The sequence below is a fragment of the Prionailurus viverrinus genome, chromosome C1, assembly GCF_022837055.1.
Source record: "Prionailurus viverrinus isolate Anna chromosome C1, UM_Priviv_1.0, whole genome shotgun sequence".
In the NCBI taxonomy this organism is placed as follows: domain Eukaryota; kingdom Metazoa; phylum Chordata; class Mammalia; order Carnivora; family Felidae; genus Prionailurus; species Prionailurus viverrinus.
In genome coordinates this window covers 194659869-194673388 of record NC_062568.1, presented here as the reverse complement: position 1 = coordinate 194673388, position 13520 = coordinate 194659869, and the positions used below count along the sequence as shown (strand labels likewise).

Genomic DNA, 13520 nt, shown 5'->3' with positions numbered 1-13520 from the left:
GGGAGGCAGGAGTCAAGGACCAAGCTCCTACAGTAGTCCAGGTGAGAGAATGTGCTTCGAGGCGGGGGGTGGGGGTGGGGGGGGAGTGATGTAGGGAGGGGGAGGGCTGAGTGGACCGAGATGGGGAAAAAGAAATGTGAAAACAGAAACAAATGAAAGTAACTCTAAGTCAATAATAGAACCCATAGAGAAAATAATTCAAGTTACCCAAACATAGTTCTCTACCGTACATCTTTAGGGGGATATATTCTAAGGATAGTACAAACCAAAAGGAAATTTAAACATTATTTAAGAGGTTTTTGTTAGTGATCATGTTGATGATGTGAGTCTGAAACTCTTACGTATCCTGGAGGATGAAACAAATGAGTACAAATATGAATGTTACCAGGAACCAAGACATTTAGGCTTTGGCCCGGGCAGCTGGGGGGGACAGTTCTGCTGTTTTCTGGGGTGAGGGGGGACATGTTCGAGGACGACTATTAAGAGTTCTGTCCTATACCTGTGAATCATAACCGCAGACATTTATTGAGTTCTTACCACGTCAGGCATCCTTGACATAGATTCTATGTAGTACAAGAAGGTAAGATACTAACGTTACTGGTGAAGTTTTTAAAGTGAGGAAACCAAAGTTCTAGCAGAGGTACTGACTGTCCTGACTCTTGAGCAGCCCCTTTGGGGATCCTGGCCAGATTTTCTCTACCCAGGAGTCCTCAGAGCTCTGTTCCTAGAAATCTCAGCACCTCAGCAGAAGCTGAGGGTAGATTCCAAACTAACAACATCCTCGCCACTCTGGCCTTAGACCAGGTTGCTGATCTTTCCAGTGTCTCCCTTCTGTGTACCCTGTATTGTATGACCAAACTGGATTCTTCTTCCCGGTTCCTTGTTCAGTTTTCCGCCTCCATGTCTGTGCTCCCGTCCCATCTCCCAAATTCCCACTGTGAAAATCTGAGCCGCCGTAGCTCTAAGCCCAGCACGGTGTGTCTTTCTTCCTGCAGGAAGCCAGGGCAGAGGGCAGGAAAGTGGCTTCCAGACCTAGAGCAGCTCACTGGGATGAGCGTACCTGGTGCGTGTTAAGGGACGCAGGGACTCAGCTACAAGTTGTTTGGGGCCAGACCTTGGTATCTGAGGGGACCTTGGCAGTCTCCAGGTGATCACCCATCGGCCCTAGAGAATGGGGGCTGGCAGAAGGAGCAAATCTTGATTCAGATGCAGTAGGACAGGGAAAACATCAGCAGAGGAGGGGGGGCTGGCAGTGCAGAGCCTCTGATCCTCAGTTACAAGCTGCATGGTTGGAAGGTCCATAAAGGGGTCACTGACGTCTTTGTTTCACCTAGTCTGTAAGAATGGTGTTGCAGAAGATACATGTTCCCACTAAACTTCCTTTTTTTTTGTTTTAAGTTTATTCATTTTTGAAAGGGGGGAGGGGCAGAGGGAGAAGGAAGCACAGAATCCGAAGCAGGCTCCAGGCTCTGAGCTGTCAGCACAGAGCCCGATAATGGGGCTCAACCCCACGAACCACAAGATCATGACCTGAGCCAAAGTTGGATGCTTAACCGACTGAGCCACCCAGGCATCCCTTCCACCGAACTTCCTTTGGTGCATTTGTCAGAGATTAAACACAAGGCTGAATCAGTCAACTATTTTATTTTTATTTTATTTTATTTTATTTTATTTTATTTTATTTTATTTTATTTTATTTTATTTACTCAGGTAGTCACTATCTTCTTCTTAGGAAAAGTTAAAAGCTTGAACTATCGTCTCAGGCATTCCTGTCTTTGAATCATGGCGCTGCCTACTAGTTCTGTGACTGACTGTCACCCTTCAGAGTATCATTTTCCTCCTCTGTAACACGAGAGGAGTAATGTTAATAATAATACCTGCCTCACTGGTTTGTGATAGGGTTCAGTAAGCTAATACACCTAAAGTACTGAGAGCAGAGCTGGAAAGGAGTTCCTTTTCAGAGAACGGTGGCCAACGTCATTCCCCACGTGTGTCTCCGAGCTCTTCATCAGAGTTCTCCTGTCTCCAGAAAAGCCATAGACTCAGGGCACCCTGCTCATCCTGTCCCTGGTACAGTTCCCTAGGCAGGGAGCCCCTGGGGGTGCTTCAGTACATTGTATTTCTGGCAGGGGTAGCTGTCTCAGGCAGCCCTCAGTAATGCATCCCCCGTGCTACTGACCTGGGCATGTTGACTGCGGCAAGTGAGGACTTATGGGAGGACTTGTCATTGGCTAACGAATGTTTTGAAACCAAATGCCTGCAGCCCAGGCTCAGGCAATGTAGTGGAGGACTGAAGGATTTATGTGCTGGGGGGCTATTACATCTTGTTCCCTCACTCTGCTGAGGAGAAAACAAGAGCAGAGAGGCTTAATGCCCAGGAGAGATTTAGATGACATTTCTCAAAGCAAGCTCCATGGAGCTCTTGCACCAAGACCGCATAAGGTCTGTACAAAAAGTCTCTAAGGAAATTATTAATGCCCTGACTGGCCATTATACAGGGACAGTGGGCAGTATGGTCAGGGAGAGAGAAATTGACTATTAGGACTTCTTGATCCTGGATTTTCTGACACTGAGTACCTGAGAAGACTTAGAACACCTCTGAATTGTGCAGGTAGATCCAGAGCATTTGGAGGCTGGACAGACAGGCATCCATATGCAGGCCGCTGGTTCTCCACTCCACCCCTAGAAAGTGCAGCTTATCCAGAGGCACAACACACGTTTCCCATAGACCTCTCAAGAAGCTCCCGTAATGGAGAAACCAATAGAGGGAACTTTATCCCTCTGTGTAACCTAGGCCAAGTCCCTCCCCACTTTGGCCTCAGTGTCCTTGTCTGTACAGTGGGGAGGTGGGACAGAATGTCTTAAGGATCTCCCCTGGCTGTGTCATCTTAACAGTGAATCACTGATTCCTGGCAGTTAGGGGCCAGGCTGTCCCTTGACTGCAGTCTCTTCCTTCCCAGCGCTCAGTCTGGAGCTTGCCGTTCAGAAGAAGCCTGTGCCTCACACAGTGACTTTGCACACAGCATGTTTTCCTCCCTCTGTGGCCGGGTACTCCCCTCCTTTCTGGCCTGCCAGAACTTACCTACTTAGCTCTGGCTGCGAGCAGTGATAATGGAAGAGCAGCTAACCATCAATGCCAGCCGTGGGTCAGGCGTTCATTTCCTCATCCTTCCTCAGATTGCCCATTGTGCAGAGGACTCACTCTGGCCTGGTCAAGCTCTTCAATCCATTCCGTGTGTCTTTGCCACTATTCTCACTGACCGATGCCCAATCCCCCTCCCCCGGCCCCCGCGCCCCGGCCCCATGCACCCCACCTTTATCCAAATCCTCCGCGTTGGTTCATGTCCAGCTCAGATTCTGTCTGTCCATGAGGCGTCACTGTTCCTTGACCTCCATCAGCCACAGTGTCTCTCTTTGAGCTACATCGCCCTTTTTCTTGCTTCTCTGATGACCCTTACACATTCTACCTAGTATTATGGGACTTTGTATATAGATCTGTGTCCTCATCGGCCCACAAGCACGTGGATTGCTGAGACCGTATCTTGTACGTCACACACTAGTAAGGTCCTGTATGCAGGACCCAGGTTTCCTCCTGACCAAGGCCAGGAAGAAGCCCTTCCAGCAAGACGGGAGGCATTCACAGCGACTTCTCAAACGCATTTTAGTCTTTCTAGCTCCACATGTGAGCTCATCACCCTAACAGAAGAGTACCCTTGGATGCCTGGGTTCATGCAGGACCCTAGGGAGGGATTTTCCAGAATTTCCACTTGTCATCTTTATTCATGCAGTAAATCTTTATTGCTGAGAGACTCTAGCAAATCACTTCCCCACTCTGAACTTCCAGGTCCATCTCCAGCAGATAAAAAGTAGCTCCCGTGTGAGGGTCAAGTGCTTGTGCACATGTAAGATATTCTTTAAAGGGGGAAGACAGAGCAATCCAGGTTTACAGGCTGAGCAGGACACAGACAGGTACACAAATACTGTAATACAAGGTAGACTGTGGTAAGGGTCATCAGGGTATGAAATGCCAGGTTGGCAGCAAAGTCTAGTTTCTCACACATGGAATAGGTCTGGCAGAAGGAGCTCTGGTGCAAAGGCTCTGCGGCCGGTTAGGACAGCAGGAGCAGAGCCCATCAGTGAGGCACAGCAAGGCCTTGGTTCTGCTCCAAAGAGATTTTCCCCTCTCCAGGAGCATCTCCCCTGCTGTCCTCGGATCATATGGTCGGCCGATTAAGTATTTCACAAGTACAGGGCACCCAAGTGCCGGAGAGGAAAAGCCACACAGTCTCTGCCTTTTAGGAGTTTGTCTGAAGATACAGAAACATATGAGAAGTGCTGCCAGGGAGCACGATCGCCTGTGTGAGAGCTGGTTCCAGGAGTCCAGGGTGCTCTGCCGAGCCTTCAAGTGCTGAGTTTCTAACAAAAAATGGACTATGGACACCAAAACCTATTCTACTAGGCAGAAAACAGCAAGTGGCTTAAGAGAGCTGAACCCGTTTCTCACAGTGTTCATAGGAGGATCATTTGCTGTGAGAGTCAGGCCAGTCTCTATACAGGAGGCAAGTTTGGAGCCAAACTCTGAAAAACAGCTTAGGGAGCTGGGAGGACGGCACCTTTAGAGTGACCTGGGAAGCCAAAGGAAATGACCCAGCGGACCTGCCCCAGGCAGGAATAGAGCCTTCCCAGCAGCAGAGAATAGACAATAACTTGTGAAATTGCTGTTTCTGTTTGAGAGCCTGCTAATATGCTAGAGAGGGTTTTGCATATATTATCGCTAATCCTTAAAACTCTTCAAGGTAGGCACATCCCCCACTTTATAGATGAAGAAATGAGGTTAGGAGAGGATTTGCCCAAAGCCACAAAGCTAGTTTGTGGGGGAACCAGAAGTCAGACTCATATTTGCCTGGTTCCCTTCCAAGTGTGAACCTGAGAAGAATTTCAGGAAACACAGAGGCTCCCACCCAAAACAAACCAAGATGGACCCAGAAGCCCCACTGCCGTGTTTATACATCATGGGCACCACCTCTGCACACCTACTCCCAAGCTTTTCCAAATCTGGTACAAACTCCCCATTGTTCCACTTAGCTTGGCCCGCCTGGTGCCCCACCCCCTACCTCCTCCATCCCAGTTCACTCACACCTAAAAAATGATCTCCCAATCCCTGCTTTTCCTCTAGCAGAAGGCCCGAGACATGTATGCAGAGGAGCGGAAGAGGCAGCAGCTGGAGAGGGACCAGGCCGCAGTGACAGAGCAGCTGCTGCAAGAGGGGCTCCAGGCCAGTGGGGACGCCCAGCTCCGACGGACACGCTTGCACAAACTCTCAGCCAGACGGGAAGAGCGGGTCCAAGGCTTCCTGCAGGCCTTGGAACTCAAGCGGGCTGACTGGCTGGCACGTCTGGGCACTGCATCAGCCTGAGTGGGGCTGGCCTCCTGCCACTTTGCCCTGCCCTCTGCCTCCAGGGCCCCACTCCCCTTTCTTTTCTTGGTGAAAGGCACCTCCTTCCTAAGGATGAACTGTGTTTCCTTTACTTTGCAAGGGAGCCCCAGAGGCCAGGTCTGCTGGCCAGAGATACCCCTTTTGGGCCGCCCGGGACAGTGGCCCCTGGGGAGGACTGAGGGGATGGCCTCCCACAAGCACACTAAACCCAGCTCTGGTCACCTGTAGCTTTGGAGAGCAGGGAGCCCCAGTTCTTCGCTGCCCTCTCCTTCCGCCTCTGCCACCTCTACCGCCTCTACCTGTGTTCTAGATGCATTTCACTTTTCCACCAGCACATCCTTCAACATAACAGAATTTCAGGGAGGAGGTCTCCCCAAAACCCTGGCCCTTTACCCATCCATCTTAGCCTTCCACCCGACTTTCACAAAAGATTTGGCCCCACCTTGGATCTGCTGGTAAATAGCTAATAGGCAGCCAGCGTTATTTGGGCAAGGGAGGGGAGGGAGAGACAGAAAGAAAATTTGCCCATCTGCTGCTCCTCCCCCTGGGCTCTCCACCTGGGATTTGCTATTGAATCTCTACCCCCTCCCACCACACAGTGCTGATTGCTCACTGAAAGGCTCAGCGCCCCCAATGGCGCGCAGAAGCCAGGCGGGTGATTACAATCCAATTACCTATTGTCGACTCAGCCCACACAAGCTTTTCTCCTCCTCTTGCAGGGCACGGGGCCAGGCTCCACGCCCCTGTGTGACCAGCCCCCTTCATGGCCACAGGGTAACAGGAGGGCCTCTAGGCCCTGGTGAATCTAATCCACCACAGGCCTCCTTCCCCGGAACACCTCACAGGACCCGGAGCAAAGGAACAAGCACTTCTCCCAACTGACTGACGCCTGTCCTCACCATCCCAGACTCTGCTTCCCACCGCCTCAGCCTTTGAGGCTTCTCTGTTTTGGACCTGGCCCCTTAAGTCCCCCCGAGACGATTTATTCTCCGCGTGGCAGAGTCTCAGCTTGTTAGGGCCAGGGCTGCCCAGCAGGGAGAAGGCCAAGTCAAGGGCTGTGTCCTCTCCCTGCCAGGCCTTGCTTCGGAGCTGCTGAGAGGATTAGTGCCTTTGAAGAGCTGTCTGCCTGAGCAACTCTGCTTCAGGTGCCTGGAGCAGCAAGCACCAGCCTTTAACACCGACCAAACACCACTCCGTTTAGCCTTCCCATTTCACTTTCTGCGAACTGTTTCCCCAGCACCTCCCTCTAGGGGAGAGGCGGGGTCTTGCAAGCAGTGCTCAGAGCATAGTCTTTAACCCCCCACTGCCCTGTATTCCAGTCTCCTCTTCCCCTTCCTGTGCCAGTATACCTGGCACAAGAGACCCCTTGGCCATCATCCCTGCTCCCAGAATCAAACAAATGCCAGACACTGCGATTGAGAAGCCAATCAATGCACCCTTTGGCAAGCCCCCCACACACACCTGGCATTCCCCACAACCAATCCCTGGCACAGGGTTCCCAGAGAGCAGGTGCTGTACATTTTCCAGCTTTACAATGGGGCTGTTGACAGCCTTAATTAGGGAGGCATGAATTATGCGGCTATAATGCAGAGCCCTACAATTAAGGCGGGAATGAGGGGCTGGAGGCAACAAACGGAATCTGCCCAGTGAGCATGGCTATTGAGTCCTGTCTCCGTTCTGTGTCTGACTTGCCCCAATATGAATGGGGTACAGATGATTAACGGAGCTGGTATCTCTTTGGCCTTAGGTCCTGTATTCTGAGAAAGATACACAGAGTGGGATGGGTAGGGGTGGAGGGATCACCACTGCCAAGGAGCAGGGGCTGCAAACAGTTGATACGAACTCATTGTGATTGTTTTCTACCGGTAGGATTTGTACAAACCGGCTCATCCTTTGCCTCAAGAAACTAAGTGGGACCTATTTAAATGTCTCACCTGTGAGCCAATCCCCCACTTGAGGATATTTATTGTGTTCTCGTGTTCTCCTGGGTTTCAAATAGAATTTTAAAAATTCTTAGATGTATAACTTGTTTACAAATAGTACAGCAGAGGGAACACCTTGTTTTGTGGCTGCAATGGCCTGCCCTCTCGCAGGTGCGCTTGGCGACCTCCAGAATCCTCAGCTTTGGGGGCGCGTGGGGTGGGGGAGCCAGTGGAAGAGCCCTTTGCCATCGCAACACCTGTTCCTCTACTTGTTTCCTAATCCCCGGACTCTCTCCTCCACCCTCCTTGTCCTCGCGCAAGTGAGAGGAAGCCAGCCTGCCAGTGTGGAAGGAGGGATTTCGCCAGCTGCGTTTGCAGCGCCCAGGCTTGGTGGCCGCGTCGGGTGGGGGCAGCTGAGCTTGATGTCTCCGGAGCGGGTGGAGCATAGGGGGAGGGGAGTGCTGGTAGGCCTAGGCGGCTGCTTTCCGTCATTCTGTGGCGGGGTCTTGAGGTCCGCGAACACAGGGACCTAAGGGAGCCACCCGACAGGCTTTGGGGTGGGGGGGCTTCCTTGGCATTTGGGGAGGCGGCTGAGAAACGGGTGCTGAAAGGACAGCTCCTACCTGCCCCACTGCGCCCGAAAGGGACCTCGGCGTGTCAAGTCTCCCCCTCGGACCCCCACCCCACCTCGAGTGGACCGCCTTCCAGGTGAGGAGCACGAAGGGATTCCTTGGAGTGGCAGCTTGGAAGGATGCACGTCCGGCTGCGCCAAGCTGGCTTCCCCGCTCTTTCCCCACTTCAGCGTCAGCCTTGGCCCTGGGAATTGCAGCCTGTGCCTCCAAGCCGCGCGCTTCCTCCCGCCTCCGGCGGCGAAGGGTGGTGCGGCCAGGCCTCGAAAACCCTTCTTCTGGGGCCCCCCGCGGGAACAGGAAGGAAAGCGGCCGAGATGCGCCCTAAGTGTCGCATGGCTTGGAGAAGTGGGTAGCTTGGTTGCATAAGGTGGAAGGAACTTGGTAGTTTGCAAGAGCCAGCTCTTGGCGGGAGCCGAAACGCAGAACCCGCCGACTCGCACACACTCCCCCCCTCCTCGTTTATTGCCTTCGACGCGCGCCTCCCCCACTGCGCCCCCACCCCCTAGGCGCGCCGCCGTCTCGCGCGCCCTCCCCCCCCCGTACCCCCCTCCTCACTCCCTCCAGAGGAGGTGAGTTTAAACCCCGCCCACGTGACCCCAGCTGGGCCAATGAGCGGCGGCGGGAGGTGAAATCCGGTTCTAACCGGTCCGGGGCTCCCAGCGCTATAAAAACTTTATAAACCCCCCGGAGCCCGAGCAGTGTGAAGAAGAGGAGGCGAGAACGACCCCCGGACCGGCCAAAGCCCGCGCGCCGCTGCATCCCCGCGTCCAGCGCCTACGTCCCGCCGCCGTCGCCACCATGCCCAAGAGAAAGGTACGTGGCGCGAGGGCCCTCAGGCGCTGGGCCGCCACTGCCGCCGCCACCACCGCTGCTGCCGCCGCTGCCGCTTCCCCGGCTTTGGGGCGCGAGGATCGGCACCGGGCCGGGACAGGCTCAGGCGCCCTACACAGGAGCTCGAGACGGTGTCAGGCTGCCCCGGGCTAACCCTGCGCGGCTCGGCTGCCCGCGGGCGCCAGAGGCCATATTGGAGGAGCGGCGGCCGCGGCGGGAGGAGCCATGTTGGCGGCTGTTTATCCCACTCCCCTCGGGCTCGACGTGCCCGCCCCGCGCCCCCTCCCCCATCGCCATGCCCCCTCCCCTCCCCTCGGGCGGGCAATTCAAACCCGAAAGGGCGGGAAGGCGGCGCTCGGGTTTGGCGGGCGGGGGAGCGCGCTGCCGCCAAAAAACCGCCGCCGTGAGGGGGCGGGGCCCATGTCCCTTGGGGCGGGGCTTCGCAGTGTGGCCCCGCCTCCGCCCACGGCCCCGGCGCACTAGACTCGCGCCGGTGCGCGCCGCTGCCGCCCACGAGTTCCCCCGGCTGCGCGCGCCTCCAGTCTCCCGCCCTCGACGGCTGCTATGGTAACGGCGCCCGGGCCCCGCCTCCGGAGGGGTTTGTTTGCACCATCTGCAGCTGTTGCTTCTCCCTGGCGCGGCGGCGCGGGCCGCGCTGGTCCGCGCTTCTCGCTCCAGTTTAGCGCTCGCCGCCCGGGGCGGCTCGACGGAGACTCTGGGCAGGCTGGGGCCCGGGGACCCGCTGTCCCTGTGCTCTCTGGGCCACTTCGGGCGCGACGCTTACACAGAAGAGCAGTCCGCTCTCCGAGCACTTCGGGCATCGTCATGGGAGCTGGGGATGCTAAAACCGGAAGATTTGCGTGTCCTAGAGAAGTTGTGCGCAAGGCTTTCCCTTCAGTTCTTTCCCTTGGGATAATTAAGCTTAGTGAGTCCTTTAAGAATGGCCTCAGAAGCTACAACTTTCTTAGGTCTTGTTTGTTTTTTATAGGCTGAAGGGGATGCTAAAGGAGATAAAGCCAAGGTGAAGGATGAGGTAAGTCTTTCTTCGTCTCTCTTCTAGAGTCTTAACAAAGCCTTGGGCTCCTTTGCTTAACCATACCCGTAGTGCTGAATTACCCTAAGCTCCCTCCGTTTCTGTCATCTAGAACAAACGGATTTTTTAATTTTAATAATTTTTCTTGAGTGGTTCAACTGCCCTATTTCTAATTTTTTTTATTTTCGTTATCTTAATAGCCACAGAGAAGATCTGCAAGGTTATCTGCTGTAAGTGTCTGCCGTTAAATTATCGTGTTTATCCCTGAAACTAAAAAAGCACTAAGAACAATCTCCTTTTGTGTCCCATGGGTTTGGGTCAGTGGCTGGTTGTGAATGATCCGCTCTATTGTGGACGCTCCCCCATTTGATACATTTGCTGGTTCTGAAATGCTGATGGCTGTAGCCAGAGCGGGACACTTGCGTGTGTTAGTTAAGTGGGTTTCTGAAGACCGGATATTCCAACTGAAAGCCAGCCTGAAAAACTTTACGAAATAAGAGAAACTTCTGTGCCAGTGGTACCGTGGTTTGGGGATGGGTTGTCTCTTTGGTCCACCATACTAATAGTGTCGTCTTCTTTTTCCTAAATAAAAGAAACCTGCTCCTCCAAAGCCAGAGCCCAAACCTAAAAAGGCCCCTGCAAAGGTGAGTGGAGCAGAGACACCAGACGCTTCTAGGTGTTGCAGAACGCTGTGCAGTTTCCCATGTTGCTGACAGGAGTACTGCTGTAGAACAGCGTCCCCTTTGGCACAAACCTGAGCTGTGAGAAAGTTAATTTGGACTGGGCATTAAAATTATGTTGGGGGGCGGTCTCGGTGGCTCAGTCGGTTCAGCGCCTGACTCTTGATTTCGGCTCAGGTCACTATCTCACAGTCAGGAGATGGAGCCCTGCGTCAGGCTCTGCGCTGATAGTGTGGAGCCTGCTTGGGATTCTGTCTGTCTGTCTCTCTCCCCCCACTCTCCCCTTCTCGTGATCTCTTCCACTCTCAAAATATTTTTTTTTAATAAAAAACGTTGGAATTGATCATTTTCACCAAGTGAGGTCTGTCCTTCAGTGTCTTAATTCAGCATCATGGTGACACCCCATTAATGGATCTTCTAAATCGTTTGGTTAGCTTGCCTTATTCCTGACATTTGTAATGTTTTCTAATCAAGAACTCTTATCAGAATAAAAATACGTAAACAACAAGAGTCAGAGAGAATGTCCTCCATATAGAGGAAATTGTACATTTGAAACCCAAGCATTTTTTTTTGCTTAGTTATCTTTTACATCCACATAAAGACACATATACTTAAAGACCACAATAAGTGATAGATAATTTGGCCTTCCCAGTGCGGAGGGGTTTATAGGGGGGGTGTGTGTGTGTTTTATCTTTTGATAAATAATCCTACTTCTTAACAGAACTTTACAGACAATACCCTGCTAATATGAAGTTAGAAGAAACTGCTTTTTTTTTTTTTTCTCCCTCCCCTTTTTAGAAGGGAGAGAAGGTACCCAAAGGGAAAAAGGGGAAAGCTGATGCTGGCAAGGATGGGAATAACCCAGCAGAGAATGGAGATGCCAAAACAGACCAGGTACGACTGCCGTTTCACTTTTTGTTAAGTCTGCTCTGAATCCATTAGTGATCCCAAAAGCTCTTATTGCCTTTCTTCTGTGTCTCTCACTTGAAGTATGCTTTTCAGTCCAGAGTTCGCTTGTGGTTTTTCTCTTAACTTAAATTCTGGATTCTTAAAACCTTTGCGGTCCAATAAAGGGCACTGTAGTGTGACATCCTTGTCCTAAGCTCCTGCTACACAGTAGAGTTTTCAAGCTGGGAATAAACTCCAGTCCTCTAATGTGCCCCCTTTCCCAATTTTGCAGTAAGGTCCAGAAGGAAAGTTACCTACCAAGGTAACCAAGGATCTAGACCCCAAACTTGGGCCTGGGAGCAAAGTGATGCTAGGGATGGAATGTGAACGCAACTAGTTTTGCAATCTACAGGTGGTAATGTTGTATTAATCTTTTTCTTCCAGGCACAGAAAGCTGAAGGTGCCGGAGACGCCAAGTGAAGTGTGTGCATTTTTGATAACTGTGTACTTCTGGTGACTGTACAGTTTGAAATACTATTTTTTATCAAGTTTTATAAAAATGCAGAATTTTGTTTTACTTTTTTTTTAAGCTATGTTGTTAGCACACAGAACACTTCATTGTTGTTTTGGGGGAAGGGCATATGTCACTAATAGAATATCTCCGAAGCTAGATTGATTCAAGGGGAAAAACACCATTCCCTTCTAGTTCTGAGAACCTTCCTCTTGGTTCCCAGGAGGAGCAATTCCTTGATGTTGACACACATTAGCCACCTTGGCACAAACGCCTTGTAGGGTGGAAAATCTAAAATTCATTTTTTATGTCCTTTTCTCCCTCTGCCTTCAACATAGACTTGACTCCCTTAAACCCAGAGACCTGTTGGAACCTGACCCCAAGAAATGGTTCCCAGTATGTCAGGCAATCTGGACTTTACAGTGTCACCATGGAGATGGCATCCCTCAAAAGAGTTCCTTTTTTAGCTTGTGGAGCTTCAGATTGATAATTCTGCCATTTTCATTTCATTTCCTGAAAGTCAGGGTCGGCTTGTGAAAAGTTGTTAAACAACATGCTAAATGTGAAATGTCAACCCTCACTCTAAACTTTCCCTGTTCAGAGCATCAAATGAAGATTTCATTGGGTTTTATAGTGGCTTTCTGATTTTGGTAGTCCATTGAAGAAGGGAGTTTGAAAGTTGTTGTATACTGTTAACGATTGTCTGCCCATGTCCTGCCTGAAATACCATGATTGTTTATGAAAAGTATCTTTAATAAAGCTGGATACAGTTTGGCTTGGAATGCTGCCTCTAATCTTTTCCCAGGAGTGGGGGAGCCTGGTTTCTCCAGGTCTCTCGGGACAGGATGCATTCTGGTGTGAGGTGTGGAGGTTTCAGGGATGGCCATTTCTGGTTTTGAGTCCGTCTGTAGGTGGAGAGCACAGTGTTAGGTGGAGTTAGGAAAACTCCCTGCAGTGGACTGGGGGTGAGTGGCTGGGAGCAGAGGAGTGATTTCTGTGCTTGCTTCTGAAGCGTATTTTTAAAGGCAGAGTTTTGGATGGAGCGGAGGTTGTGGCCTGGTAGCTGACAGCAGAAGAGCCTTTCCACTTCATTCACATTTAAAGTCTCTAGAATGAGAAAATGAATAGGTCCGGCTCTAGTCCTTGTGTCAGGGAAAAGTGCTTCTGTGTCTATACACAGCTGGCCATTGGGTGTGTAAGACCGATCATGACACTCTGTTCGTAAACGGACCTGCAAGTCTTCTGGGACTTCTTAAATTCGTGTCCTTGCTGGTGAACTGCTCTAGTTCCAAAAACAGATGTTAATGAGGACTTTTCTGATTGCTTCAGCTTAGCGACCCTGCAGAGAACCCCTTTCCTCTTGGTGACCTAGCAAGAAGATAAATTGTTGCTTGCGGTTTGAATTCACTTTCACAGGTCACCTCTATCGTTTGGGGGAAATAAAGTAAATTGGAGACTGTAAAAAAATATCTTAGATTGCTTTGTGTATCCCCTTAGTCAAAAGAGTAGAGCTATCCTATTAAGCTCTTCCTTGGTAAATTTTTTGTGTATTACCTCCAGTCGTCGGTCTCGGGATGCTTGTGTAA

The 13520-nt window shown here is 51.4% G+C and overlaps 1 protein-coding gene across 3 annotated transcripts in view; it reads left to right on the top strand.

The window, feature by feature from the left end:
• Positions 1 to 12716, top strand: part of DHDDS (dehydrodolichyl diphosphate synthase subunit) — a 33887-nt gene extending 21171 nt beyond the window's left edge. For 2 of the 3 annotated variants that reach the window (XM_047870980.1, XM_047870981.1), the window contains exons 9-14: positions 5177 to 8804; positions 9811 to 9855; positions 10056 to 10085; positions 10449 to 10499; positions 11334 to 11429; positions 11868 to 12716. In XM_047870980.1, the coding sequence (XP_047726936.1) occupies positions 5177 to 5416 (240 nt within the window). In that variant the 3' untranslated portion in view covers positions 5417 to 8804; positions 9811 to 9855; positions 10056 to 10085; ... (1 more) ...; positions 11334 to 11429; positions 11868 to 12716. The remainder of the gene's footprint in view (positions 1 to 5176; positions 8805 to 9810; positions 9856 to 10055; positions 10086 to 10448; positions 10500 to 11333; positions 11430 to 11867) is intronic. The other variant, XM_047870982.1, reaches the window with a different exon arrangement.
• Positions 12717 to 13520: the final 804 nt, after the last annotated feature.